Below are 27,696 nucleotides of genomic sequence, written 5' to 3' on the forward strand. Positions count from 1 at the left end.
ACTACCAGCCAGTCCTTTGTGATTTAGGAAATGGGGTCTAGAGATTCAGTCCCTGGGACCTGCTCTCTGCAGGGATAAGGGGTGAGAGCCCCATCTCCCGGTCCCTGGGACAGGCACGGAAGGGTTCTGGGCTGGCTCGTCCAGCCCTGGGAGACGCCCAGGCAAGAGACAAGAGTGGCCGCCACGCCACACTCCCTTGCCACTGGTGGCTGTGGAATAGAAGAGTACGGGGGTGTGCCAGGCAGCCAGCTCTGTGGGCACGGTGGGCCCCAGCCCCTCGAGAACTCAGCCTCCAGGGCCCGAGGACACATTCCCCCACCTGGACTTCAGCCCCATCGCCTCCCTCCTTCTCACTCAACTGCACAAGTCCCGGGGGAAACTCACCGTCAGTCCCCGCAAGCCTCTTGGAGACAGGAGCAGATGGAGGCTGTGGGGGAGGGAGGAAGCCAGGTTATGTTTGGCAAAGCAGAAGGCAGAGTCTGGTAAGGGAAATGTTTCTGTGTTTAAGCTTCGAGGAATGTTAAATGCCTGGGAGTTGATATTAAAAGAAACACAAGCCTTCCTGCTGCCAGCTGACCTGGGTCTGTGAGCGGGCAGTTCAGAGCCAGAGTCCCCTGGAGGCCTTTGAAGTCCCCCAGCACTCAGTGTGCCAAGGCCCGACCCTGGCCCTCTGCCGCAGAACCATCTCACCAGCTTCCTTCGGTGGGGGAGGCATCCCTCAGGGGCGTGGCTCAGAAAGTGTCGCCTGTGACTGCCCTCGGAGCCACCGCGGATGGCCAGGCTGGGTGAAGAGTTGAAACAGAGCTGTTCCCACGAACCTGGGCCCCACGGAGTCATGGAACAGTCTGTCCTCACAGCTTGTCCCTGCTTCCCCTCCAGCCACGCATCTAAGGAAGGGAACTGGCACTGGCCTCTGGAATGCCGTTTTGCTGCCCCCAAGCAGGCGCTGAGGACATAGTTGGAGGTGGCTTTGAGATAGGGTCCAGCCCTTGGGGATGTTCAGAGGGCCTCAAGGAAAGGCAGGAGGAGGAGGGCTGTCTCTGGGGCCCCCATTTCTCTCTAGGCCCCCTCCCACCAGCCCATCCAGAGAAAGCAAGGGCCCTACGGCCTAAGCACAGGCGTTTGCTGCTGTGATGAGGCCCCCACTCTGGGTCGCCTGATGGGGCAGTGGGGCAGGAGTCTGAGCGGCGGGCTGGGGTGGGGGGAGCATTTTGTGACAGACAGATGGCAGCATGCGTCACCGGTGTGTGTCCAGCACTCGTGCTCCTGGAGGCCGCTTCCCGAACGTCGTTTCCTCATGTGATCCTTGTCGTAGTCCTCCAGGGAGAAGGACAGTCCCTGCGCCCCATTTTACAGATGAGGACACTGGGGTGCTGAGGTTAAGTACCTTGGTCAAGCCACCTCTGCGTACGGTATGTGGGGAAGGCCATGCTCCCTCCTCTGTGCAGTGGCCCCACGTCTCAGGCCTTTGTCGACAAGTCCCCCAGCCCGGCAGAGAGCCGTGGCGTGGCTGGTGGCCTGGAGAGGCAGCCGAGATGCTGCTTTATGTCATAAGGCAAGTCTCCTTTGTCTTGGAGTCCCCGGGGCAGGGGACACGTGTGCCTGGTGCCCCTGGGAGGAAGGAGAGGAGCACACGTGGGAAAGAGCAGGAGGCCGAGGCGGGCAGATCACGAGGTTGGGAGTTTGAGACCAGCCTGGCCAACATGGCGAAACCCTGTTCCTATTAAAAATACAAAAATTAGCTGGGCGTGGTGGCACGTGTCCATAATCCCAGCACTTTGGGAGGCCGAGGTGGGCGGATGACAAGGTTGGGTGTTTGACGACCCCCCCGCCCCCGTCAACATAGTGAAACCCTGTTTCTACTAAAAATACAAAAATTAGCTGGGTGTGTGGCTCACGCCTAGAATCCCAGCACTTTGGGAGGCCAAGGTGGGCGAATTACGAGGTCAGAAGTTTGAGATCCACCTGGCCAACATGGCGAAACCCTGTTTCTACTAGAAATACAAAAATTAGCCGGGTGTGGTGGTGCGTGCCTGTGATCCCAGCACTTCAGGAGGCCAGGGCTGGGGGATCACCTGAGGTCAGGAGTTCGAAACCACCCTGGCCAACATGGTGAAACCCCCCTCTCTACTAAAAATACAAAAATTAGCCAGGCGTGGTGGCGGGCACCTGTAGTCCCAGCTACTTGGGAGGCCGAGGCAGGAGAATCACTTGAACCTGGGAGGTGGAGGTTGCAGTGAGCCGAGATTGCTCCATTGCCCTCCAGCCTGGGTGAGACAGAGTGAGATTCTGTCTGAGAAAGAAAAGAAAAGAGGAGGAGAGGCACTTAGTGTGATCTGTGAGGTCCCAGCTCCGCAGGTGCAGGGTCCTGGCCTCAAGGGACCCACTGTGAGATTGGAAAGATAAGTCTGTTGATCCATGTTCTCCAGTTAGAAGAACGCGAGATGCCAGTCACAATAGCCGTGCACACATCAGCGAGCCCAGGACGAGCCCAGCACTGTGCTGAATGCTTCCATCTGCTGTCTCAGGGGATCTTCCCAGGACCCTGTGGGAGAGGAATGTCATCACAGCTAGAAAGACGAGGAAGCTGGGGCTGAGGAGCCCGGCCAAGGCCATATGCCCAGGGGTGAGCCAGGGTGGGCAGCTGGCTGCAGAGCCTGTTTCTAGATGCCCCACTGCCTCCTGCCGTAAGCAGATGGAAGATTGTCCCGCAGGAATTCGAAGGCAGAAGGGTCACCCTGGGCTGGAATTAGGGAGGCTTCAAGGAGGAGGTGGAACGGGAGTGATTTGGAAGCCCTGGGTTTTTTAATTCCGGAAGCAATGTTTGTATGAGAAAGAAAATTGCAGTAGAAGCAGAGAGACTTGAAACATAATCAGCAACCATCCCTACTCCCACTTCTCCGAAGCAGCCAATTTCTTCTGTGCCTTTTCCTTTCTTGAGGTATACACATTTTTATAGAGATTTAATCAGGGCCTGGTTTGTCTGTTTGTATATTTTCATAGATTATTATAAACCTTTTTTTCTAGGGCTGTATGGAGTCTTCCTAAGCACCTTTTTGGATACTTTGTTAAAAGTACTTTATATTGTTCATAGAAATCATTGTATAAAACGGCCAGCGCAGTTGCTATGCTAAGGCTCTGTGTTATTCTAGCAAGGTGGGCAGGCTCTGCATGTGCAGAAAGGAGTAGGGTGGGCATTCCAGGGAGGAAGGAATGTGAAGGGAGGGTCCCAGGAAATTCAGAAGCCTCAGCAGGGGTGGCGGGGGAGCTGTGAGCAACTCGAGTAGAAGGAATGAATAAAAGGAAAGGATTCATGGGGGTTTTGGCCGGAAGAAGTCTTTTCTTTTTTCTTTGAGATGGGGTCTCTCTCTCTTGCCCAGGCTGCAGTGCAATGGCACGATCTCGGCTCACTGCAACCTCTGCCTCCCAGGTTCAAGCGATTCTCCCGCTCCAGCGTCCCAAGTAGCTGGGATTACAGGTGCCCACTACCACACCTGGCTAATTTTTATATTATTAGTAGAGACGGGGTTTCACCATGTTGACCAGGCTGGTCTCGATCTCCTGAGCTAAGGCGATCTGCCCGCCTCGGCCTCCCAAAGTGCTGAGACTACAGGCGTGAACCACTGTGCCTGGCCTGGAGGAAATCTTAGAGGGCATTGAATCCAATCCTGCTTTTCGGAGAGAAGGAAATGGACAGCAGCAAGGGTGAGCGAGACAGCCGCAGTCACAGAGCTTGTTAGTGGGTGAACAAGGGCCCCAGACTCAGGGACACCATCCCAGTCCGCTTAGCTGGAAGCCCCCCACCGCCCGGCTCTTGCCCCTGCCCCCCATGTAGTCTGCCCTGGTTCCTGGTCCCAGGGGACTCCAGTCTGTTTATCCTGCTCTCTTTCCAGCCTTGCCGTTGGAGCGACCTACCCGCAAGCTGATGAGCATATTCCCAGAGTCCGGCCCTTCTTGGCTGGTTGGCTCTGAGGAAAGAGCTTTCCCTTGGGGCCCCACAGCTAAGTTTCTGCCACAGTCCCCAGACTGGAGAAGGGTCTGAGACCAAGGAGCTACTTAAACCCGAGGGGCCCTCTGCACCCCCTGCCTGCTCCCCCGCCCTGCTTCGTCCTTCCCTCGCTCGCTCACCGCAGGCTGCGGACAGCCCTCACCCCACACTCCACCTCTGCTCCCTGTGCCTGGGAGGCAGCTGCACCTCCCTACGTGCCTGCCAGGGCCGCCCTCCCTGGGCACAGCAGCGCTGAAGACCCTGTGGTGGGAGGGGCAGGTTCTAGGCCAAGAAGGAAGCTCCAATGTCTCCATGCTGGGGCCCTGGCTCACCGTCACCCCCGACAGCAGAGTTTGGGGGCTAGACTCACCCTCACCCCTGATGGCAGAGTTTGGGCCTAATGGGGTCCCTCCCCTTCCTCCCTTTCCCTGCCAAAGCTTGGAGCCTGTGTCTGACGGGAGGAGTGGCAGGAAGAGGTAGTTTCTTTGACATTCTTGGCCTGCCACCTGGAAGCTTGAGAGAGATCAGAGATGTTAGAACTGACCCTCTGAGGAGGTCATGAAGGCCAGTCCCCTGCCTCGGGACTGGAATGGCTCACAAAGCCCAGATAGGCAAATCCGATGGAGTCTACACCCTCTTTTTTTCTATTCTTTTTTTTTTTTTTTTTTTTTGAGATGGAGTCTCGCTTTGTAGCCCAGGCTGGAGTGCAGTGGCGTGATCTTGGCTCACTGCAACCTTCGCCTCCCGAGTTCAAGCAATTCTCCTGCCTCAGCTTCCCGAATAGCTGAGATTACAGGTGCCCGCCACCACACCTGGCTGATTTTTGTATTTTTAGTAGAGACAGGGTTTCACCGTGTTGGCCAGGATGGTCTTGATCTCCTGACCTCATGATCCGCCCGCCTTAACCTCCCAAAGTGCTGGGATTACAGGTGTGAGCCACCGCGCCCAGCCAAGTTTCTTTATTGATTCAGTGGGGATAACTATTCCTACTCCACCTTCAGCACTAGCTTAAAGGATCTCACGTATCTGGAAGAGCCAGTCAGTGCTGTGACATGCATGTCCACACTTTTCACGAATTTACTCACTTGTTTCTGTTTATGATACATCTTCTGAATGGCAGGCCCTGGGCTGTGGGTACAAAGAATGACCAGGACTTCACCATCTGGTAAAGAAAACAAGAGAACTTAGGCCAGGCACAGTGGCTCACACCTGTAATCCCAGCACTTTGGGAGGCCGAGGTGGGCGGATCATGAGGTCAGGAGATCGAGACCAGCCTGGCTAACAGGTGAAACCCTGTCTCTACTAAAAATTAAAAAAAATTAGCCCGGCATGATGGCGGGCTCCTGTAATCCCAGCTACTTGGGAGGCTGAGGCAGGAGAATTGTTTGAACCAGGACCCAGGAGGTGGGGGTTGCGGTGAGCCGAGATCGTGCCATTACACTGCAGCCTGGGCTACAGAGCGAGGCTCTGTCTCAAAAAAAGGAAAACGAGAACTTGGATCATTCAGCCAGTGTTGCTGGGGTTTTGAGGCCAGACGGATCTTGGGGGGCTGAGTCTAGCTTTCTCCGTTGTCAGTTGGGAGAACAGAGTGAGTATCTTTGCCTCTCTGAGCCTCAGCTTCCTGACCTGTCAGATGGGCTGTAACGAGGACTGAGTATGAGGGTCCATGAAACCCTGGACCCAGGGCCTGGCATGGAGTCAGTCCTGGTTGGTTCGGGCACCCTGTCCCCCACCCCTGTCCAGTGGTTCTGGGTGTCACTTGTCCAGCAGCCCCCTCCTAAAGGCTGTCACCTACAAGTGGTCCCCTGGGTCGGGGCCTTTGGCTGGCTGAGGCAGCATTATTTCTTAAGCTGATGGGGTCAGACTGGGCTTTGCTGAACCAACCTCCGAGTAGGGGCGGGGAAGTCAAGGTTGGGGCCCTCACCGCCTGCTGGCCTGAGGTTTCCCTACCATGACCCAGCGCGGCAGCTCTGAGCTTGGCCTGGTGTGGTCGGGAACAAGGGGCCTTTGTCAGCGGCTAGGGAGCAGCTTCTGGTTTCAATTACTCTGCAGAGCACGAGGAAGCTTGTAGCGAACGTGGGGCCGGAGCCCGCTGGGGCAGGAGTCAAGGGCTCCCCTGCCCCACTTCCCTCCCTCTGGTCCCCAGGGGGTGTCTTGTCCCCATTCAACTCTGCCTGGGGGTCCTGCGCATCCTGGGGACCCTGGAATCTTGGCCCAGAGCCCCTTCCCACTCCGGCCCCCTCATTCTTCACGGGTGGTCCTGGGACCTCTCCCACGCAGATGATCCACGTCTGTCAATGGGGGTCCTCAGTGCCTTCCCCCGTTCATCCTTCCAGGCGTCATGCATGGACCACACTGAGCACAGCTGGGCCCCTGGCCCTGAGGGAGGCCTTGGTTCAAGTGGGAAGGAAGACAGGCCTTTCCCTTTGGTTCCACCTCGCCTGTCCCCAACCCCTGTCCTGGCCCTCACAGCCCCCGTAGCTCCCTGTCCTGGGACACTGGAGTGGCCTCTCCCTGGAAGATCAGTCCCGCATCGGCGCCCACCAAGGCCAGGAGCGGATGTCAGGCTGCGCGTCAGCTCCTGGCATAGGAGTTCTGCCTCCCTGCTGCCCTCACAGCTGGCCCGCGTGGGGCTCCTCCCTCTGCCGCCACCCCCACCCCTATGCCAGTTCCCCAGGCACATGGGGACCCAGCAGGCTGAGCCCCAGGCCTGGTTCTACTTTCTCCTCACTCTCCACTTCCTCCCAGGGGCCCCTGACTGCAGCCATTGTCCTGCTCTGGCCCCGCCCGCCCCAGCTGTTTCACGTACATTTGTTCTCCAGCCCAGACTCCCACCTGCTGTCCCTCTTCAAGGCAGGTCTGGACGCCTGGTTCTCCTTGGAGAGTGGGCGGCAGAGCCTGTCCTGGGTGGCGGAAGTCAGGGGCGGGGTCCCTCGAAAATGCCTGCCCTGCCATCGAAAGCTTTTCCAAACATGGGGCACAAACCTCTCTCAGCCCTGCTTGGCCGCCTCCATCGCCCAGGTGTTCCTGATTTTGGGAGCCTGGATTCTGCCCAGTGGATTCTGGGCAGGAAGCATCCAACGAGAAACAGATGGAGGCGTCAGTCGGCTCCCCCCGCTCCCCTTCACCCCTGGGAAGTACCACCTCGTCAGGCAGGCTGGGCGCCCGCTCCCCCGACCCACCTCTGAGGGGCGGGCACCACGCAGAGAAGCCGGTCCAGACAGGACCTCAGGAGCCAATGCAGTCAGGCCCTGAGAACATCCAGCCTCTCGACAAACCAAAACAAAGGTGTTCTCAGCTCTGGGTGCCAGGCTCCCAGACTCGGAGACACAGGACCGGGTTGGGTGCTGGGCTCCCAGACTCGGAGACACAGGACCGGGGTGGGTGCTGGGCTCCCAGACTCGGAGACACAGGACCAGGGTGGGTGCTGGGCTCCCAGACTCGGAGGCACAGGACCGGGGTGGGTGCTGGGCTCCCAGACTCGGAGACACAGGACCGGGGTGGGTGCCGGGGTTCTCAGACTGAGAGGCACAGGACCTGGGTGGGTGCCGGGCTCCCAGACTGAGAGGCACAGGACCTGGGTGGGTGCCGGGCTCCCAGACTGAGAGGCACAGGACCTGGGTGGGTGCCGGGCTCCCAGACTCGGAGACACAGGACCTGGGTGGGTGCCGGGCTCCCAGACTCAGAGGCACAGGACCTGGGTGGGTGCCGGGCTCCCAGACTCAGAGGCACAGGACCTGCGTTTGATCTCAGCCGGCCAACCTCGGGTGACCCTTCAGAGAGTGTCGTCTTGGGCCTGTGGGCATTCAGTAAACTCGCCGAGGCAAAAGCCGCAGACGTAGATTGCTCCCCAGCTCCTCCCTGCAGGCGGAGGCTACTGCTTCCCCCTCGGAATCCAAAGAATCCGCCCCAGGGTTGTCCCACTTGCCGTGTTTTCTGAAAGCTTCGAGAGAAGGACACCACAGAAGGGTTGCTAGAGAATTCCTAGAGTTAGGGCTGAGGCTGCAGATGAATGCCGAGCGAGGGTCACCTTTAGGGTCGGCTCTGCTGGCCTCTCTCAAGCCTGCGGCCACCGCAGACTCACAGCAGCCCCTCATGGCCAGCCCCTGCCTTGCCGTGGACAGTGGTGGTGCTGGCTGAGGGTCTAAGCCCCAGTGCAGCCTGCAGCCTTGGGCTGGGGCAGGGAGGGCTGGGCACAGTGTGTTCACGCCCTTGGAGGCAAGGCTGAGCTGCCCTGCCTTCAGGAAAGACCCTAGCGTGACTGGAGATGCAAGATGACCTAGACACGCCCGCCTGACCGACTAGACAGGCGCTGTTCCCTTGCGAGGCTGCCCAGGCGAACCCACGGCCACAGAGCAAAAGCCCCAAGTTTCCCAAAGCAGGGAGAGAAGTGGAGACAAGACACGAGCTGCAGGTTCAACGTCTGACCCGGAGGCGTCCTTACAAAGGCCCTGATATCTCTCACCCCCACACATCCCCCACCTCGAGGAAGAGCGAGGCCCTTGGGAGAACTGCCTGTAGGGGCTGCTGGAGGCTGCTGGCGGCCCACGCACAGAACCTGAGGTCTGAGCTGTAGATGCCTGAAAGGAGGGCAGGGCGGTGGGGTGTGCCTCAGATTCTGCCTGTGGGGCTTGGGAATTCCCAGGAGGGACGTGAGCCCCAAGGCATGCGAGGGGTGGTGGAAAAGCAGGTGTGAACAGGTCGGCCCTACATCCCCTCTTCAGCCAGGGCCCCTGCTCTCGCTGCTTCTGCTTTTATCGGACCAGGTGGGCAGGGAGACTTTGGCATAAAATTTCATTTGGAAATAAAGGCAAGGGTGCATCCTCAGCAGAAAAGAAACATCACCGGAGACTGTGTGTCTGTTCCAAACTCCTGACTTGACAGCTGTGGAAACTGAACCTAGACAGAAAAATGTGGCTGTTCAGTCCACAGGTCCCTGGCTCCCAGGGCCTGCTTCTGGCCACCGTGAGCTTGGAGCTTGGGTGGAAGGGAGGTGTTCGGGAATACAGGATGAAGAAAGAACAGGGAAGCTCAGCCGACCCCATCCCACCTTCAGGTCTCAGCCCCTCCTGCCTTAGGCCGCCATGTCTGGCTGTGCTGGGAGACCCGGCCACACCCCGTCCTTCCTGGGAGGAGGAGCAGGCAAGCAGCCCAGGGGGCCTTCGTCGGCAGGGACAGCACACTGAGGGGCCACGCCCTGCCCACTTGGTCCCGGGTGGGTTTTGTTCTAGATAAGCAAGATGTTCCCAAAAGCTCAAATGCATTTTTCACCCTTTTCCGTGACTAAATGAGCTGTGAGAATCGCTAGGGGTTGCCAGGAACGGGTTGTCAGGACACTTCTCCTGCAGCAGACAAGTTCTTGGGCTGTTTCAGTCTCTCCTCTGCATCTAGAACCAGCCAGCACCCTGGTGACACCAGCCTGACGTGGCCAGAGGGAGGCTGGAGGTCAGGCAGAGGGAGGCTGGAGCTGCGTGAGAAGCAGCACGTACTCGGGACTGCCCTGTGAGCCGACGCAGGCCTTTGGGGAGTTGGGAGGACAGCAGGTTACCTTGGGCAGGCCTAGGTCTGGGCCGTGGAGCAACTCGCTTTCATCCTGACTGCCTTCTTCCTTACACTGTGCCTATCTTTAACCTTGAGCCTACCCCGGACCCCTCTCCCAGCCCCACCTGGATGGAAGGATGGATGGATGGATAGAAGGAAATGTAGCTCCTAGGCTCTGCTCTGCCATTGGCTGCTGGGTGACTCCTGTCCCTGGGCTGAATGCAGGCTCTGAACATTGCAAATACCCAGAGGTATCCGATGGGTGGGGAGAAAGACCTAGAGTGAGTCTCAGTGTCTCATGCTGGGAAGGCACTTGGCCTTCCAGTCCGTAGGTTTTGGTTAGGGTCGGTACAGGAAACGGTCAGAACACACAGGAAGAATGCAGTGACCACAGAGCCACCGAGTTAGGGGGACACTCCCGTCCCCACTCTACCACAGCTGTCCCCAGAACGTGCCGTCCTGCATGCTCTCTGCATGGCGCTGGGCACTGCGGGCTCCCATGCACAGCCTGCTTGTCTCTCAGCCTGGAGCCTGTGCCTATCTTTGGGCAGGACCCACTGGCTGGCTCTCTGCAGCCCCCAAAGCCTCGGGCCCGCCCCACTCTCCTCCAGCACCTTCTTGCCTCCCAACTCTGCTCCTTTGATGCCCACCCAGTGCCATGATCCCCTGGGGCTGAGAGAGGGAATGTTCTTGGCAGACCTGAGCCACGTCCCCCTCGGTGCCCATCCTCAGCTGGGTGCCAGGCTCATCTTGGGCTCTGGACTCTCTGGGTGGCCTCTTGGGGCTCTCCCCACCACAGCTGGTTCCCAGGCTATCCCCACTGGGGTGCCTGTGGCCTTGGTCTAGCTGGCTGCTCAGAAACCCCCTCTTCTGGAGTCATTTGCGCTAGCAGAGAGGATGGGGAATCGGGGTTCTAGTGTGGGCTGGGGGAGATGAGCATCGTTCTGGTGGGAAGAAGGTCACTCCAGAAAAGCGGCATCTGCATTTCTAGGTTCTGAGGCAGAACCTTCCTCCTGGTGCTCACAGGCTGGAGGATTTGCCTGGAAGCCGTCCCCACCCCCAGCTGTCACCAAGGCAGCCACACCGCAGTCCTTGCCCCTCCCACCCACATGGTGCCGGATGTGTGTTTTTCCTTGTTGACCTTTTTTCCTGGTTGATGCTGCTGCTGATCACCTTAACCTGATTTTACCTCAATCACAGCTGTGCTGGGTAGCATGACCCCCACCCTAGGCAAAACGCCAGGTCCCACCCACATCTCCCCAGGGACAGCCCCCCTCATTCCCCTGGCAGAGAGTCTGGGGAAGGGCTGAGGGAGGATGGGATGGTCCACTAGGAATGTTTTTAATTCCAAAAGCAGTGACATCTTTTCGTGGGGGTCTTTTACCACCCAGGCTCTGTTTATCCCACCAGGGGAGTCTTGTATTCATCTGAGGAGGGCTCTGCCAGGTGTGGGGGCTGGAAGGTTGGGGAGCAGGTGTGGGGGATGGAAGGGGGGGGGAGTAGGTGAGGGGGATGGAAGGGGTGGGGGGAGCAGTTGTGGGGGATGGAAGGGGGAGCAGGTGTGGGGGATGGAAGAGGTGGGGGAGCAGGTGTGGGGGATGGAAGGGGTGGGGGAGCAGGTGTGGGGGATGGAAGGGGTGGGGAGAAGGTGTGGGGGATGGAAGGGGTGTGGGAGTAGGTGGGGGGATGAAAGGGGTGGGGGGAGCAGGTGTGGGGGAGGAAAGGGGTGGGGGGAGCAGGTGTGGAGGATGGAAGGGGTCGGGGGAGCAGGTGTGGCTGGATGGAAGGGGTGCGGGAGGAAGGAGTATGGCCACTTTCCAGGTAGTTGGGATAGCCTGAACCCAGCCCAGCAGAGATGAGGAGGGGTCTGTGGTCGGCTGCAGGGACTAGAATTCAGACTTCTGCTTTTGCTGGGGACATTTGTCTTGCGTGGATCTTCTTCCACCCGAGACCATTGACTCCAGGAAACGATGAGTCGGGCTTGAGGGAGAGAAGGGAAATCTGTGCCGTCCCCAGAGGAAGCCCCCAGTCCACAGGGAGGAGGGGAAAGGCGAGCGTCTCAGGGGAAGACTCCCAGCTCGACTACCCATCTGCGAAGGTACTTCTATCACCATGGAGACCAGCTGGCCATCGTGCATCCAATCCGAGCTTGCTTTATCCAGACAAGTATTGAGCCTGTGGTTCCTAAGACAGATGAGTGTCGGGCTTTGGGAACGGGATTTACGCTGCCCCCTTCTCCCACACACCCGGCGGCAGGGAGGGGCACGCATTCTCACGGTCTGCACCCTGTGGCGTGGGACCCAGCCCGAGGGAAGGGGACCACACGGAGCCAGTGAGGGGCCGGTTCCAAAGTTAAGTCACGGCACCAGGAGCACCGCAGCGCAAACGTGACGAGCAGTTATAATGGCACCTTACCAACCAGTTACACAACAGCCATTGCACATTTGCTGAAGGGAGGTCGAGTAAAGCTGGGTCCCAGTGAGGGTGGATGGCCTTTCCCCACAGCCCCGAGGGCCCCACACCAACCCCTCTCCTCCAGGAAGCCTTCCCCGGTTCCCTCCAGCTGGAAATTGTGTCTCTCGACATTCGTGGCATTTTGTCTGTCCTGTTCTGAGGCCGTAATAGGGGATTTTGGGAGGGCTTTGTCTATCTGGGCGTGGCGCCTGGTAGGTGCACAGCGACCTGTGCCAAATGCACACATGCTTGTCTGCCTCCTGCTGGTGCACATCTCTGCTCTCCCGCATCTCTGCTCTCCCACATCATCTCTGGTCTTTCGGCTGCAGCTTTGTCAAGCACTGGCTTTTGATTCGTCTTTGTGATGTCTTAACCCTCGCCCCAGGGTCGGGCACGCAGACAGGCCCTCAGTCACTGCCTCTAGTGTGACATGGCGGGGGCCGGGCGCAGTGGCCCACGCCTGGAATCCCAGCACTTTGGGAGGCTGAGGTGGGCGGATCATGAGGTCACGAGATTGAGACCATCCTGGCCAACACGGTGAAACCCCGTCTCTACTAAAAATACAAAAATTAGCCGGGCGTGGTGGCGGGTGTGTCTGTAGTCCCAGCTACTCGGGAGGCTGAGGCAGGAGAATTGCTTGAGCCGGGGAGGCGGAGGCTGGAGCCAAGATGGCACCACTGCACTCCAGCCTGGGTGACGGAGCAAGACTCCGTCCAAAAAAAAAAAAAAAAAAAAAAAGAATGACATGAGTGGGACCAAGCAGTGAAGCCTGAGGAATGAGCAGAGCCTTCCTGCAGGAGATGGTTTTGTGGTGGAGGAGATGGTTCTGTGGCCGTGTGAGCAGAGCCTGCCTGGAGGAGATGGTTCTGTGGCCGTGTGAGCAGAGCCTGCCTGGAGGAGATGGTTCTGTGGCCGTGTGAGCAGAGCCTGCCTGGAGGAGATGGTTCTGTGGTGGTGGAGATGGTTCTGTGGTGGTGGAGATGGTTCTGTGGCTGTATGAGCAGAGCCTTCCTGGAGGAGATGGTTTTGTGGCTGTGTGAAGGGCTGCCTGGGTCCTCCTGGAGCCCTGGAAGGGACAGGCAAAGGAGAGGGGGGAAGGTTGACTCAGGCCTCCGTTAGTGGACACAGGCGTGTTCCTACGTCCGTCCGTCTCTCTACCTCCCCCTCAGGAGGTGCTGGCGAGGCGCTTGTGGCTCAGCTCCCACTTAGCAGCTCAGGTGTGAGGAGGCTCCGTGTGCACTGTCCAGGCGTGGGTGTGACGTGTGAGCCAGGAAGAAGCAGAGCCGGTCTGGCTGCCCCTGCAGGGACAGTGAAGACCCAGGCCTGGTTCTAGCCTAGCAAGCCCCAGGCAGGACACCCCAGGGCCCCCCTCCACCAGCCGGGCAGAAGGCAGTACAGGGCCAGATCCTGCCACACTAGGGCATCACAGTGAGTGACAGGGGTGTGGGCTTTGGAGTTAGCCAGACCTCCGTTTGTGTTCCAGCTTGTCCTGGCCTTGGACACGTAGCTCAGCTTATCAGAGCCTTTCGTTTCCTCAGAGGTAAAGTGGGGATGCTGGAACTGACTTCATAAAGTTCGGAGGGATTAAGTGACTTCATCCATGATACTTGGTCCATGCCAACCTTCCATGAAGGGCAGCTCTGACTACGGCTGTCTCTGCAGGGAAGCCACCCATTTCTCAAAAACACCAAGGTGTCCAAGAGAAATCCTGACATCTGCCTGACCGTTGACGCCAGATGCCGAGGGCTTGTCCCTGGACTCTGACCCACCTGCCTTGGGGTCAACCAAGAGATGTCTTGACCCAGCTCTTTTTCCTGACTCCAAAGCATCATCCATACTTGAGTAAGGCACAGTGCTTGTGAGCACTAACCCTGGCCAGAACTGGACCTCCTGACCCCCTGTCCTCATCTCTCTAAAACAGGGCAGTAACACCAACATCACAAAAATGTGAGGCTCACATGCAGTTGGGCATTTGAAAGACCTGGTTTGTGGTTGCCACGGTGCAAATACTGGTTTCCTTTCTGCGCCGTGCCGAGGTCTGCAGAGGTTTGAGGTCCCAGATACCCCTGGGTTTTCCATAGTTAACCATTTGGGATTCAGCCTTTCTCTTTTCTCTGAATACCATACTCTAACTTGTACTGCTACCTGGAGACATTATTCCTGTCCTAGTCTGCAGTTAGAAAGTTCACTAACTTGAGGGTGAAGAACAAGTTCTCTCTCTCAAGGCACCCAGCACAGACGCAGGTGGTTGCCCGTGGCATCCTCTGCGCCCAGCACAGACGCGGGTGGTTGCCCGTGGCGTCCTCTGCGCCCAGCACAGACGCGGGTGGTTGCCCGTGGCGTCCTCTGCGCCCAGCACAGACGCGGGTGGTTGCCCGTGGCGTCCTCTGCGCCCAGCACAGACGCGGGTGGTTGCCCGTGGTGTCCTCTGCGCCCAGCACAGACGCGGGTGGTTGCCTGTGGTGTCCTCTGCCCCTGGCAGCAGAAGTCTTTTTTGGTGAGGTGCAAAGGACCACGGTTCAAAGTGACCCCTCGAGCGGCATCTCTGGCTGGACATCTGTGACCCGTGTCATTTCGGGCTTTTGCTCGTGTCCGGCTTCCCACTGCGATTCCCACATTAGAGGTTTCCTTTATTCTTAAATTTCTCACCTGAGGAGGCTTGTGAGTGCCAGTCCACAAGTGTCTGGCCGGTCACTAAGCTGGTTCTGAGGAAGGTGCCTGGGGCAGAAGTTGGGGGTGGGGAAGTGCGACCCCAGCGCGGTGAGAGTCTTTTGCCGGGGAGGAGGGCAGCTGTTTGTGGCCAAAATGCAGCCCCCACCTGGCCCTGGCACCTGGTGGCCCCTCCGCTTGGCCCCTGGAGCCGCCTGGTGGTAAAGGGGTTAACGCGGGGACCCAGCGGGGACGCACTGGGGTATGGGGCTTGTGTAAACTTTATTTCGTGGGGCGGCCTCCGTGGAGGGAGGGCGGCGGGGTCCGGGAGGAGCAGCGCCCTTGCCAGGGGTGAGACCCGGAGCTGCGGAGGGGCGGGGAGGCGGCGCTCAGCCCGGGTGCAGCCTCGGGGAGGGAGGGATGCGGAGGAGGGAGGAGGGACGCGGAGGAGGGAGGAGGGACGAGGCGGGCGGCAGGGAGGGACCCAGGGGAGCGGGGAGGGAGGGGAGCGCGGGGAAAGCCGGCGGGACTAGGCGAACTAGCGGGACTGGCGGCCGGGGCTGAGCGCTCCGCAGGCGCCTTCTGTCCAGCGCCACGTCCCGGTCCCCCGGCATGACCGACGTCCTGCCCCAGCCCGGCTGCAGCCCAAAGGCGGGGCGCGAACCCCTGGAGCTGGAGGAGTCGGGGAGCGAGCGCCCCCGCAACACCGGCGCCCGGCTCTGGGGCCGCGTGCGCAACAAGCTGCTCCGAAACAAGGTGCCCGCGGGGGCTGGAGGGTCCAGGGGGGCTCGGGAGGCTCGCGGGGGCTGAGGGGGCTGCGGGGGCTGCCGGGTCCCCCGCTTGCCTTTCGCGCCCCCGCCGCCTCCGTGGAGTCCCCGGGCAGAGCGGAATCTGTGCGCGCGTCGCTCTGAGTGGCTTGAACTTGATGGGGAACGCTTGGGGCCGTCCCCACCCAGACCCTGGCGCTCCGGCCTCTGCCCCTGTCTCCTGTCTCGGGAGAAGGGAGGTTTCTTCTAGGCAGGTGGACTCTGCTTTCCAGGCAGGGAGCGCGAACAGGCCACGGGGAGACGCCTGCCTCTGGGTCTGCCCTGTTCAGCCTCAACCTGACCCCTGCGTTCGGCGGGACTTGCTGGCTGCCCCTTTGCTGAGGGGCGCCGACCGAGTGAGGTTTCTCTGGCAGGGTTGTGCGTGGGGGGATGCTGCCGGGTCTGGGGGCTCCAGGCTTCTCTTCAGGGACCATCCAGCTGATGGTGGGCCCAGTGCCCGCCGGACACCAGGCGTTCAGTCGATGTGCCAGGGGGTTCTTGACCCAGCAGGCAGCTCAGATTAAGCCGTGCCAGGGCAGACCGCCGGTGCCCCTGCAGCCCCAGACCTGAGTTGGGATTAAAATCTGAGATAGAAGCCGACTGTCCTGCAGCTGGGCAGGCTGCCTTGGGGCTGGCTTGGGGCCCTGGCATCGGGCATCTGAGGAAGAGCCAGACCCAGCGCCCAGCACACAGGAAGCGCTCGATAGCTGTAGATCAAATCTGGTCCCAGGGTGCCAGTCCCGGCTGGCCAGGGGTGGGCCCATCCCTCAAGAGAGCCACAAGGGAGGGCTTGGCCAGTCCGCGGTGGAGATCTGAGATCCCCTGAGGCTCACAGGACCCTCTCTGCAGGCTCTTACTGCCAGCTGGCATTGGGGCTCCTGGCATTGGCCAGGACAAAGTGATCTTGGGCTTGTTTTGTTTAAGCTCCTGCCGTGGGGCATACTTGACCTCCCAGAGGTGACATCAGCCCTGGAAAGTGCTGGGCAGGGCAGCAACTTGAGCTGTCGTGCACTGGCCCCTGTGTCACCTTCAGCCTCCCTGAGGAGGGAGGACCAGGCTAGCAGAGCTCTGCTGGCCCCAGCTGCTGCCAGAGCCCCTCTGCTGAGGCAGCTGTCTGTGCCCGACAGCATGGACTCATCCACTCCCCAGCCCCTGCTGAGGCCAGCAGACACCAGCCCAGAGCTCACTATCCATCCCCAAACCTGAGATGGCAAGAAACTGACCTGGCAGATTCCGGGTCCAGTGCCAGCCAAACAGGGCGCTTCCAGTTTACCTGCCCCTTTGCGGAGGCGCCTGATGGGCAGAGGATCCCAGACTTTCAGTTCTTTCCCTGTGCATTTGTGGCCGCAGAACTGAGAAGCCCCTTCAGAATTCCTCAGCTGGGTTTGCCCCAGCAGTGTCTGGTGGCTCCGTGTCTGATGGGGATCTCTGGGCGGGGACGGCGGCCAGGCAGACACCGGGCTGCTGAGCTGCCGAGCGGGTTGGTGTTAGTGCAGCTCAGGGTGGCCCTGGCCCTGGGCTGCTCTGTGTGACGAGCGATTCAGTCCTCCCACCATGCTGTGTGGCACAGTGTGTCCGTGTCATGGAAACAGGGGTCAGCGCTGTGGTGGACCGAGGGACGTCTGCCCTGTGCTTCCCACCTTGCTGTGCGCAGGCCGGTGGGTGAGCAGCAGGGTCGGGGGGCCGGGCCTGCCAGCCTCTTCCTTTCTGTCCTCAGCCACATGAACCTGGTGTTTTCCCGCGCTCGCTTCACAGTTGGGCCGAGGGGCTGGGATTAGGCGGTTTGGTTTCGGTGGGGTAAGGGAAGGGCACCTGGTACTGCTTAGCCTGGCAGGAGGGGTTGCCTCATTAATTCCTCGTTAACTTTGCCCTGAGTGATGCTGCGGGTGCGAGAAACACCCGTGGGCCTCCTGCTTCCACGGTCCTGAAGATTCATTAAAGGCTAGAAGCGGGGGTGTGACTCATCCAGGGCTGGGACTGAAGAGTCCGTTCAGATGGAAAGGTCTCGTTAGAACTGAGCCTTTAAATAGTGCAGGGCCTCTGGTTTCTGGGGGAGAGGAGGCAGGGACACTCATGGAGGCTCCTTTGGGTGCCAGTGGGGGTCCCTGTGGTTGGGCCGTTCTTGTCCCCAGAGGAGAGAGTTCAGGGGCCGAAGCCTTGTTCCAGCCCGACTTGGCAGTCAGCTTGTTGTGCGAGCATTTAGCCGGGAGACACGTGGCATCTGGGTTTGTGGGTTCAGCCAGGGCTGTCGTATTGAACTTGGTGTTTCTACTTTTCTTTTCTTTCCTTTCCTTTTTTTTTTTTTTTTTTTTTTGCCTCAAATCACACTCAAGTAGACCAGGCCTGATGCCTTGCTCTCCCTCCATCCTTCCCTCTTCTGGATTCTCGGTTGAGCTTTGGAGGGGAAGGGGCTGAAGGAGGAACCCCCACCCCCACCCCCGCAGCATCCCCTTGTGGGAGCCGGGAGGAGGCTCAGAGGGCCTGAAGGGAGGCTGGTCCAGAAGCACTTGTCTGTGGGGGTAGTTGAGCCCTTATGTAGCAACAAGGCTAAGATGCTCCTGACCCGGACCAGGCCAGATGCTGGCCGGGGGTGGGGACTCAGGCTGAGCTGGCAGGTCTGAGGGGGACATTGAGGGCAGCTTCAGGTGACCTTGTCTCTGCCTCGAGGCACAGCCATGTGGGTCTGAGAATTCCCTACCTCCAAAGAGCTCCTCTTAAGCTGGACGCCGGCGCTGCTGAGCCCCACAGGGAGTCCCGTGTTCTGTGGTGGGAGCTGCTGCCTTTGCTTTAGAGAGGATCAGAGGTGTGACCCGAGCAAGGGCGGGGTGGAGAGTCCCCGTGGGCCATTCGGTGAAGCTTCAGGCTCACGGTGGTCTTAGAAGAAGGTCCCTTTCTTGGATCACCTGAGGTCAGGAGTTTGAGACCAGCCTGGCCAACATGGCGAAACCCCGTCTCAACTAAAAATGCAAAAATTAGCCGAGTGTGGTGGCAGGTCCCTGTAATCTCAGCACTTTGGGAGGCCGAGGTGGGTGGATTACCTGAGGTCAGGAGCTCGAGACCAGCCTGGCCAACATGGTGAAACCCTGTGTCTGCTAAAAGTACAAAAAAAAGTAACCGGGCATGGAGGCAGGTACCTGTAATCCCAGTTGCTTGGGAGGCTGAGGCAGGAGAATCGCTTGAACCTGGGAGGCGGAGGTTGCAGTGAGCCGAGATCGCCCCACTGCACTGCAGCCTGGATGACAGAGCGAGACTCAGTCTCGGGGGTGGAGAAAAACAGGGTCCTTTCTTTGTCAGCTTGGTCGCCACCGCAGGACAAACCCACCCCTCTCAGAGCCTGTTGTTTATTCCTTCCTGACGGCACCAGGTGTGCAGACCACGTACATGCCCCAGAGGTTCACTCTGCCACTCACTTGGCCATCGAGGGTACACAGGTGCTGGGTACAAGATACAGATTTATCTTGGGCTCATTTACTTTTTTTATAATCCGGTCTGGGCGTTGGGAAAGATCTTGCAGTCTTCTGCAATAGAAGTCTGGCCTGGCCCAGCTGCCCACCGGCCTTCCTTGTTTTCTGCTGGGAAGAAGGCTTCGTCGTGTGTCTTCCCTGTTCACACACAACCCCCTATAGTGACCCCTCAGCCACAGACAGGGGTCTACAGTGGTGCCTCCCCCTTGAGCTGGAGGCCCCTGCACCAGCCCATTTCTTCCTGGGCCTCTGTGTGGGTCCTGACTGCAGCCAGGCTGACTGGCAGGTTGGCAGTGGGGTCGGGTGAGCCTCCCTCATTTCCACAGCACTTACCCACCCCCGAGGGGGAAGACCTCACTGCTGGGGCCTCATGAGTACTCTCCTGACCTGTCTGCCAGGCCGGCTCCCAAGAGGCCTGCTTGAGTCCACAGAGCAGGAACCCTGGACTCTGAGAATCTGATGAAGGTTCTGGAGGCTGCCCAGACACAGAGCCACGCCATGCACATACTGTGTGTGACGTCAGACGGGGCTGTGGACACCAAGGCGGGAACCCTGCTCTGAGCGAACTTGGCAAGGTGCTGCTTCTTGGTACCTGGGGAGGGTAGAAAGGCGCTGGTCCTCCCCAGCCTCCCTGCAGTCCACAGACAGCTTGGCCAGCCAGCGGTGCTGGGCGTGGTGCCCCAGCTTTTGGATGGCTCTGGACCAGGGAGAGCAGAACATGCCAGCCGAGGGAGTTCCTCAAAGGCCGAAGCTGCCTGAGCCCAGTGTTGCCGTAGTACCCAGAGGCGCTGAGGCCCCAGACATTTGGGAAGGAGCCCAGAAGCCTGCAGGTGTGGGTTTGGGGGAGCTGCCAGGTGTCACAGGGTATTGATACTGGAAGGAAGGGGCAGGAAGATGTTTGTGTCCTGACGGCCCCCTGGCACCTTTGAGGAACAGACAGTCCCCCGTGCCTGTGACCTGCCTGCCCCACCCTGGGGAGAAACCCAGCCTCAGCCCTGGGTCCAGTGAGCCGTAGACCCTTGGCCCTCCGGGATGGGCCCTAGAGAGGCGGGAAGGGCCCGTGGAGCTGCTCATGGGCTTCTGCAGAGAGGCCAGGAGGCCCCAGGATCCCATGGCCCCGCTTCAAGACAGTGGAACTAGCTCCTGAGCCGGAATCTGGAGGGATCTCTATCCTGAACTGTGACCCCAGCCGGGGCTGGTACTGATGACGGGCACAGCCAGAGCCGTGACATCCGCAGCACCCTTCCCATCCGATGCCTGGACGCCGTGGCTGTGCTCGGGGAGGCCTCCGGGGTCCCCAGCCCTCAGGCTCCTGTGGCACAAGGTGCCAGGGAAGACAGGGCGCCAGGCTGGTGGGAGTCGCGGTTTTCCATTTTTCTTGTCTTGGTCTGCTGCTTAACTGCTGTGTGCCCGTGAGTACATCCCTTTACCTCTCTGGTTCTCTGGTGTCAGCTCAGTGAAGGCGCAGAACAGGGTGATCTCCTAGAATCCAGTTCATGTGATGATCTTGGCCGTGTCTCAAGATTCCTAGTCCTAAACCTTAAACCCTGAGAGTCTGTCACAGGGCTGCTCCTGGGCCAACGCCAGCCATTCAGTGAACACAGGAGCAGGGGGTTTAGTGGGAATGCAGGACTTCCGGACCCCTGTCCTGAAGCAACCCTGGCAGGCAGCCATTGTCACCTCCTTCCCCCAGGCCCCAGGTGGTTTCTCTGGCCTGTGAGTGTTGCTGGAGCGCCTCCCACGTGCTGGGCCTGCAGGAACTAGGGGCACAGGCGCCCGAGACAGACGAGACCCGGTGTGCAGGAAGAGTCCGTCAGCAAATGAGATCCTTGCAGGTCAGATGAGTGCTGTGAAGAAAATAAACACAACTGGGTAACACAGTAGAGAGTGACGGGGGGACGCCTGGCTTGAGATGACCACTTTTGAACAAAGATTTAAATGACAAGAAGAATTCAGCCGTAAAAAATCTGGGACAGTGCATTTCAGGCCAAAGAACCAGCAAGGGGCACACCCTGAGACAGGTGTGTTCAGAGGCAGAAGGGAGTGGCTGGGACAGTGTAGGGCATTACGCAGGGTCAGGGGACGGCAGCCAGGCCATGTGGGGCCCTGCGGTTCAGGACAGGGAGCTCGGCCTTTAATCCGAATGCGGCGGGAAGCCACGGGGAGTTCAAGCACAGTTTTGTGGCGATGGTATGTTTTGTGGCGATGGTATGTTTTGAACATGTACTGAGTACGAGGCATCATTCTTAGCCTGTGATGCAAGTGAGGTGACGCCTGTGAGGTGCTGTTATTATCCGCACTGTTTTATTTGTTTATTTGTTTGGGTTCTTTTTTGTTGTTTGAGACAGTCTCGCTCTGTGGCCAGGCTGGAGTGCAATGGCGCAATCTCGGCTCACTGCAACCTCTGGCTCCTGAGTTCAAGCGATTCTTCTGCCTCAGCCTCCTGAGTAGCTGGGATGACAGGCGCCCGCCACCACGCCCCGCTGATTTTTGTATTTTTAGTAGAGACGAGGTTTCACCATGTTGGCCAGGCTGGTCTCAAACTCCTGACCTCAGGCGATCTGCCTGCCTTGGCCTCCCAACGCGCTGGGATCACAGGCATGAGCCACCGCGCTAGGCCTAAATGTGTTTTGAATTTTTACATTTTTAATTTTTTGTTTTTTTAGAGGGAGTCTCACTCTCTCGCCCAGGCTGGAGTGCAGTGGCACCATCTCGGCTCACTGCAGCCTCCGTCTCCCGAGCTCAAGCAGTCCTCCCACCTCAGCCTCCCAGGTACCTGGGTCTATAGGCATGTACCAACATGACTGGCTAATTTTTGTATTTTTTTCTAAAGACGAGGTTTCACCATGTTGCTTAGGCTGATGGTGAACTTCTGGCTTCAGTGGATTCACCTGCCTCAGCCTCCCACAGTGCTGGATTATAGGCAGGAGCCACCGTACCTGGCTCAGACTGTTTTATATATGAGGAATGAGGCTCAGAGAGTGACCCAGATGAGGTCACATGAGTGGCTTAGCCGAGGGGCAGCACTCAGACCCAGCAGCTCAGCCCCAGCGCAAGCTCTCACCCGTGGTGTCCTGCTTTCTGTGGCCGGTTGGGGTTGGGCTACATGCCCTGAATGGGGGTGTCTGGAGATGCTGGGCTCCTGTCCATCAGGCATCAGTGTGGTGCCCAGATTGGCATGCCGTGCATAGCAACAGGCACAGCAGTTCTTCTCGAAGACGCCACTGAACGTGAGACTCGGAGCAAGGCAAGGCCTGGGAGGGGCCACTCAGAGCCGGCCTGGGCCCTGGAATTGCTGGTGATCCTCATGTCCCCAGCAGTAAGCTCCACGCCCACCTGGCCTGGGCAGGGAGGGTGAAGCCGGTTTCAGAGAAGGCTGTTGATGCTTTTTTTTTTTTTTTTTTTTTTTTTTTTGAGATGGAGTTTCGCTCTGTCACCCAGATTGGAGTACAGTGGCACAATCTCGGCTCACTGCAACCTCTGCCTCCCGGGTTCAAGCAGTTCTCCTGCCTCAGCCTCCCGAGTAGCTGGGATTACAGGCGTGCACCACCACGCCTGGCTAATTTTGTATTTTCAGTAGAGACAGGGTTTCTCCACGTTGGTCAGGCTGGTCTCGAACTCCTGACCTCAGGTGATCCTCCCGCCTCAGCCTCCCACAGTGCTGGGATTACAGGCGTGAGCCACCGCGCCCCGGCCTGTTGATGCTTCTTAACCACTCCACGTCCAGCGTGAGGCTTTGGAGCCCGTGGAGGTCTGACACGTCCTCGGCCTTCCCATGGCCGCCAGCATGAATCTTCCTGGTCAGGACCACAGAAGGCCTTTCATCTTGGACTTTGACCTCTGAGGGAGCCCTTTTCCTTTCAGGACGGGCTGCTGAGGCCACCTCTGTGTTGCTTTTGCCCTGGCCTGTTCCTTTTCTCAAGAGGGCCCCACTGCCCCTGCCCTTGCTACCCTGGCATCCCCGACCTGCCCTGGGCTGGGGCAGGGCCAGCTTCCTGGTTGGTATTTGCAGCCCAGTTCTGAGCTGAAACGTCCAGGCTGCCTGTGTAGGGAGGCAGTGGTGGTGTAGGCTCGCCCTGAGGAAGACAGAGCCCCAGGCTGCTGGGGGAGATGTGCCTGGCTGTGGGGCAGATGTGCCTGGCTGTGGGGGAGATGTGCATGGCTGTGGGGCCACCAAGAGCAGCCCAGGTTTGGGTTTTTTCTGCTTCTCCTCAAGGTCAGCCATGCCCAACCTGGGGGCTACAAGTGAAGTGGGTACTGGGGCAGGCAGAGGTCCTGGAGTGGACGTGGGACAGGCAGAGGCACTGGAGTGGACGTGGGACAGGCAGAGGCGCTGGAGTGGACGCTGGCGAAGGCAGGTTGCTGCGGGTGCTGAGAGACTAACCTGGCTTCAACAAAAGCCTCGTTCAGAGCTGCTAAACCCCTTCCTTCCACGAGGCTCGGGGAACTTCGATGTTCTGGGGTGTCGGAGGGGGAGGCAAGCCGAGGCCCTGGGACACAGTGTCAGCCCTAGCCTATCTGTGGCTGGCCTGGGTATGGCAGGCAGCCACACCTTGGCTGCAGGGCACCTTGGCTGCAAGGGAGCCTGGCTGGCCCTGCAGGGTGAGGGCTGGAGAGGCGGAGCCTGCCTGGCCTAGCAGTGGGGATGCCAGGCCATGGGAAGATGTGGGGAGAGTTTCTGGAGCCCGACCCGGTGTCCCCCACCCAGCTGCTGAGCTGGAAGCCAGGGGTAGGTCATGGCAGCCCCTCCCTCTCTGTCTTGTCTCTCTCCGAGTCTCTCGGAGCAGCCACGTTGACGGAATCCTCCGGCGCCTCCTCGAGGGAGGAGAGCCAGGCTCTTGGCAGCTCCCGTCTCCCCTGTTGCCAGCTTGCCAGCCCTGCCGTGCCTCTCACGCCTGTGGTCTGCCCCAATAACAGGCCGGCTTCGGTGTCCCAAGGGGACCCAGCCCTGAGTGTGGGGCTGCCCTTGGGGGAGGGCAGGGGAAAGCCAGCCCGGGCTGCCACCGTGGCCGCTGGCCTGGGAGCCACAGGAAACGTGCCCACCCTCAGACCTGATGTCTGGCTCAGGGCCTGGGTGCCGCGGCCCCTCCAGGGCAGGCGTGAAATGCCACAGCTCCACCTTCCACGTGGTTCCCTGTCCGGGGGCCTCTTTCACTGAGGTCCTTCGGGAGTCATTTTCTTTTCTTTTTGTTTTTGAGACAGAGTCTTGCTCTGTTGCCGAGGCTGGAGTGCAGTTGCACTATCTTGGCTCACTGCACCCTCTGCCTCCCGGGTTCAAGCGATTTCTGGCTAATTTTGTATTTTTAGTAGAGACGGGGTTTCGCCATGTTGGCCAGGCTGGTCTCGAACTCCTGACCTCTAGTGATCCGCCCGCCTCGGCCTCCCACAGTGCTGGGATCACAGGCGTGAGCCACCGCGTCCGGCGGGGAACATTTTCTAGTGTTCCTGTCCCACATCTCATGAGGAGCAGAGTCACCACTTTTGTTGTAAAGAAGCACTTTTTTTCCCCCCGAGACAAAGTCTCGCTGTCGCCCAGGCTGGAGTGCAGTGGCGCGATCACGGCTCACTGCAACATCCGGCTTCCGGGTTCATGCCATTCTCCTGCCTCAGCCTCCCAAGTAGCTGGGATTACAGGTGCCTGCCTCCACGCCTGGCTAATATGTATTTTTAGTAGAGACGGGATTTCACCATGTTTGCCAGGCTGGTCTCGAACTCCTGACCTCAGGCGAGGCCCGCCTCGGCCTCCCAAAGTGCTGGGATTACAGGCGTGAGCCACTGCACCTGGCCAAGGAAGCAGTTTTTTTAATGAACCTCTGCAACCCCCTCTGAGGGAAGCCCTCCCACCTTCTGGGATGCCGGGGCTCAGAGGGCGGAGGGTAGAGGAGCGCCAGCCGTGCGAGGAAGGGCAGGGTTGTGCCCAGGAAGCAGGGCTCCTCGGGGGGTTGGCCCTGGGCGGTTGGAGTGACTGAGTGGGCTCCTGAGGGAAGTGGCTTTCAGGAAGGAGGTGGAGGTCTGGGAGCCCTTGGGGCCCTGGCGAATGTGGTCTTCAGGTTCCCATCGTCCAGTGAGCCCCGGAATCACACCCCAAGTGACGTCCACTGAAGGCCGCTCGGGGCCGCTGCCTCCTCCTCCACGGAGACCCCCAGTGGCCAGTTCTAAGTTCCACCTGCCTTGGGTAGGGCCCCTCACTGCGGATTAAAGGGCTCTGGGTGAGGGCTTGTGGGAGGGGAGGTGGCGGAAACCCACCAAAGACCGTGGGGCGAGCTGCCTGCTGGAGTGGGGAGCGTGCCTGGCCGGCAGGGCACCGGGTTGGAATGGGGCCTCCGTCACCTCCGAGGGAGTAGGAGTGGAGACGGGAGGGAGCCCGCCCCTGAATCCGAGCATGGGCGCTGGCCGGGAACAGCCCTCCAGGCAGTGGCGGGAGAAATGGGGTCACCTGCCCCAGGGGCTGAGAGGTGGGCCAAGGGGAAGGGCTGAGACCCTCAGGGGCATCCCCAGGATGTTCCTGAAACTCAGCTCTGGAGGACACTCAGGTGTGTGCAGAGCACCCTCTGCCCTGGAACCTCGAATCCTCTCCCCGCTGCGAGGCCACTTTGCTGATTCCTGCCCCAAACGTGAGGTCATTTCAGTCCAGAAAGGCGAGGCGAGCTCCACCAGCCACCTCTGGGATTCTTGGTGGAGAATCCACGCCCACCTTCAGGTCTTCACTCCTGTCCCTCGGAGGTGACGGAGCCCCACTTCAACCTGGTGCCCCTGCCTGCTGGGTTTTTATTGCAGGGGACCAGGTGGTCTCCTGGACATGAGTCCCCAGGGTCAGCGTTTCTCTTTGGGAGAGGTCTGAATGCGCAGTCATGATTTGACCATGGCTGAGTGCCCAGATAAAAAGAAAATAGTTGGCCAGACGTCGCGGCTCACGCCTGGAGTCCCAGCACTTTGGAAGGCTGCGGTGGGCGGATCACCTGAGGTTAGGAGTTGGAGACCAGCCTGGCTAACATGGTGAAACCCTGTCTCTACTAAAAATACAAAAATTAGCCAGGTGTGGTGGTGGGCGCCTGTAGTCCCAGCTACTCGGGAGGCTGAGGCAGGAGAATCACTCAAACCCAGAGGTAGAAGTTGCAGTGAGCCGAGATCGCACCACTGCAGTCTAGCCTGGGCAACAGAATGAGACTCCGTCTGAAAAAAAAAAAAAGAAAATAGTTGAGCTGCTCTCAGTGACCGTGTGTGGCCCAGTCATCCGCGCCCGGCCCACTTGTCTGCCCCGGCGCAGTCGTCCGCCCCTGGCTCAGTTGTCTACCCCTTGCCCGGTCGTCTGCCCCTGGCCCACTCATCCACACCTAAGCCATCCACCCCTGGCTCACTCGTCTGCCCCTGGCCCAGTCGTTCGTCCGCCCTTTGGCTCCATGATGTTCTGCAGCCTGTTTCTGTCTCCTGCCTGTGGCCCACCTTGGGGAGGCCCCAGTGCTCATGTGCCCCTTGGTGGTCTTCCCAGCCTAGCCCTTCACAAGCTCCCTCTGTCTCCCTGCTTCAGGTGATCAGACATCCCCCAGGTACCTGCTCCCCTGGGCCCATGGATGGCACATGGTGACTGCTCACCCTCTGGTCCCAGGGGCCAGCCCCTCCACCCGGTGCTAATCTCATCAGGAAACGGCAGAGTCCACGTTTCCCAGGAGTTATAAATAGCCAGCGCAGTTTCGGGCAGCAGCGTTTCTCTGGAAAATGTACCCTGTCCCTCTCCCTCCCTCCCTCTGTGTTTAAATGATATCCTGAAATAGACTTGGTTTCTGGAGGCTGATGGCCTCCCGGGAGACAGAGTGTCGTTGTCAGGGTGCCGTGGGGCCAGGCAGGCCTCTCTGAGTGGGTACCAGGGCCACTCCTGTAGCAGGCACCGGGAAGATGGCCGGGGTTCAGGGGTTGGCAGCTTAGGAAAGTGCCCGTGACCCAGGCCTGGCCTCAGAAGGGGCTAGAGTGTGTGAGACAGCAGCAGGTATAGCCTGGGAGGCTACAGAGGGGCAGATCTTAGCGGAGCAGGAAGGCAGAGAGGACCCAAAGGTTCCCACCGTGACCTGGGGCTCTCCAAGAAGGCTCTCTGGAGGAGGTGAGGCAAGAACTGGGCCTCAGCATCAGGAGTTGCAGTCCTGGGTCAGATGCTCCCAGGAGAACACAGGGTTGAACCTGGCGGCTGGAGCGGAAGTGACGGGCGTGAGACAGTGGGAGGGCTGTACTGGAGGTGCCCTCCCAGCACCCAGGTCTTGCCCACCAGGTCGGGACACACACCGCGAGGCCCGACGTCGCCTTTCTGAGGAAGCAGCAGTTACAGCAGCTGCCGGTCATGGAGTTCACACATTCTGCAGTTTCAGCAGAGAGGATGCTGGGGGCCTTGATTTTGAACCCCAGCTCTCCCTTCCTAGATGTTCTCTGGGTAAATTCCTCACTCTCATTAAGCCGCAGCGTCCTCATCTGTGAGACGGGAGCAGCCACGAGAGCTTAAACCGCACACTTTTGCTATGATGATGAACGGAGATGCTGTGTGTAGAGGATTCGTCAGCGTCAGACTTGCAGGAAAGGCTCAAGATACGTCCGTTGCTCTCTTTTCTGTAACAACCCTGTGAGGCAGGTGTGGACGCCTCCACGAGGAAATCGAAGTTCACGGAGGTGAAACGCCTTGCCCGAGTGCACACGGTTGAATGGAAGACTCAGATCAGCCTGCCTCTGAATGCTGCACAACCCCCCCACCAGGCTGTGTCCAGGTCCCCCTCTGAGACTCGGGAAGGATCCTTGGCTCAGCGTCCTGCAG

The 27,696-nt window shown here is 59.3% G+C and overlaps 1 protein-coding gene across 11 annotated transcripts in view; it reads left to right on the forward strand.

Annotated features, from left to right (window-relative positions):
• The window catches only part of ABR (ABR activator of RhoGEF and GTPase), a 235,711-nt gene that overhangs the window by 193,635 nt on the left and 14,380 nt on the right, over positions 1-27,696 (forward strand). Inside the window, exon 17 of one of the 11 annotated variants that reach the window (XM_033185199.1) lies at positions 2,430-3,027. The exons of 9 other annotated variants lie outside the window; for them this stretch is intronic. In XM_033185199.1, the coding sequence (XP_033041090.1) occupies positions 2,430-2,597 (168 nt within the window). In that variant the 3' untranslated portion in view covers positions 2,598-3,027. Of the gene's footprint in view, positions 1-2,429; positions 3,028-15,149; positions 15,389-27,696 lie in introns of those variants that run through there. One more of the 11 variants, XM_033185209.1, reaches the window with a different exon arrangement.

This window comes from Trachypithecus francoisi, unplaced genomic scaffold (assembly GCF_009764315.1).
Source record: "Trachypithecus francoisi isolate TF-2019V2 unplaced genomic scaffold, Tfra_2.0 Lachesis_group20, whole genome shotgun sequence".
Classification (NCBI taxonomy): Eukaryota; Metazoa; Chordata; class Mammalia; order Primates; family Cercopithecidae; genus Trachypithecus; species Trachypithecus francoisi.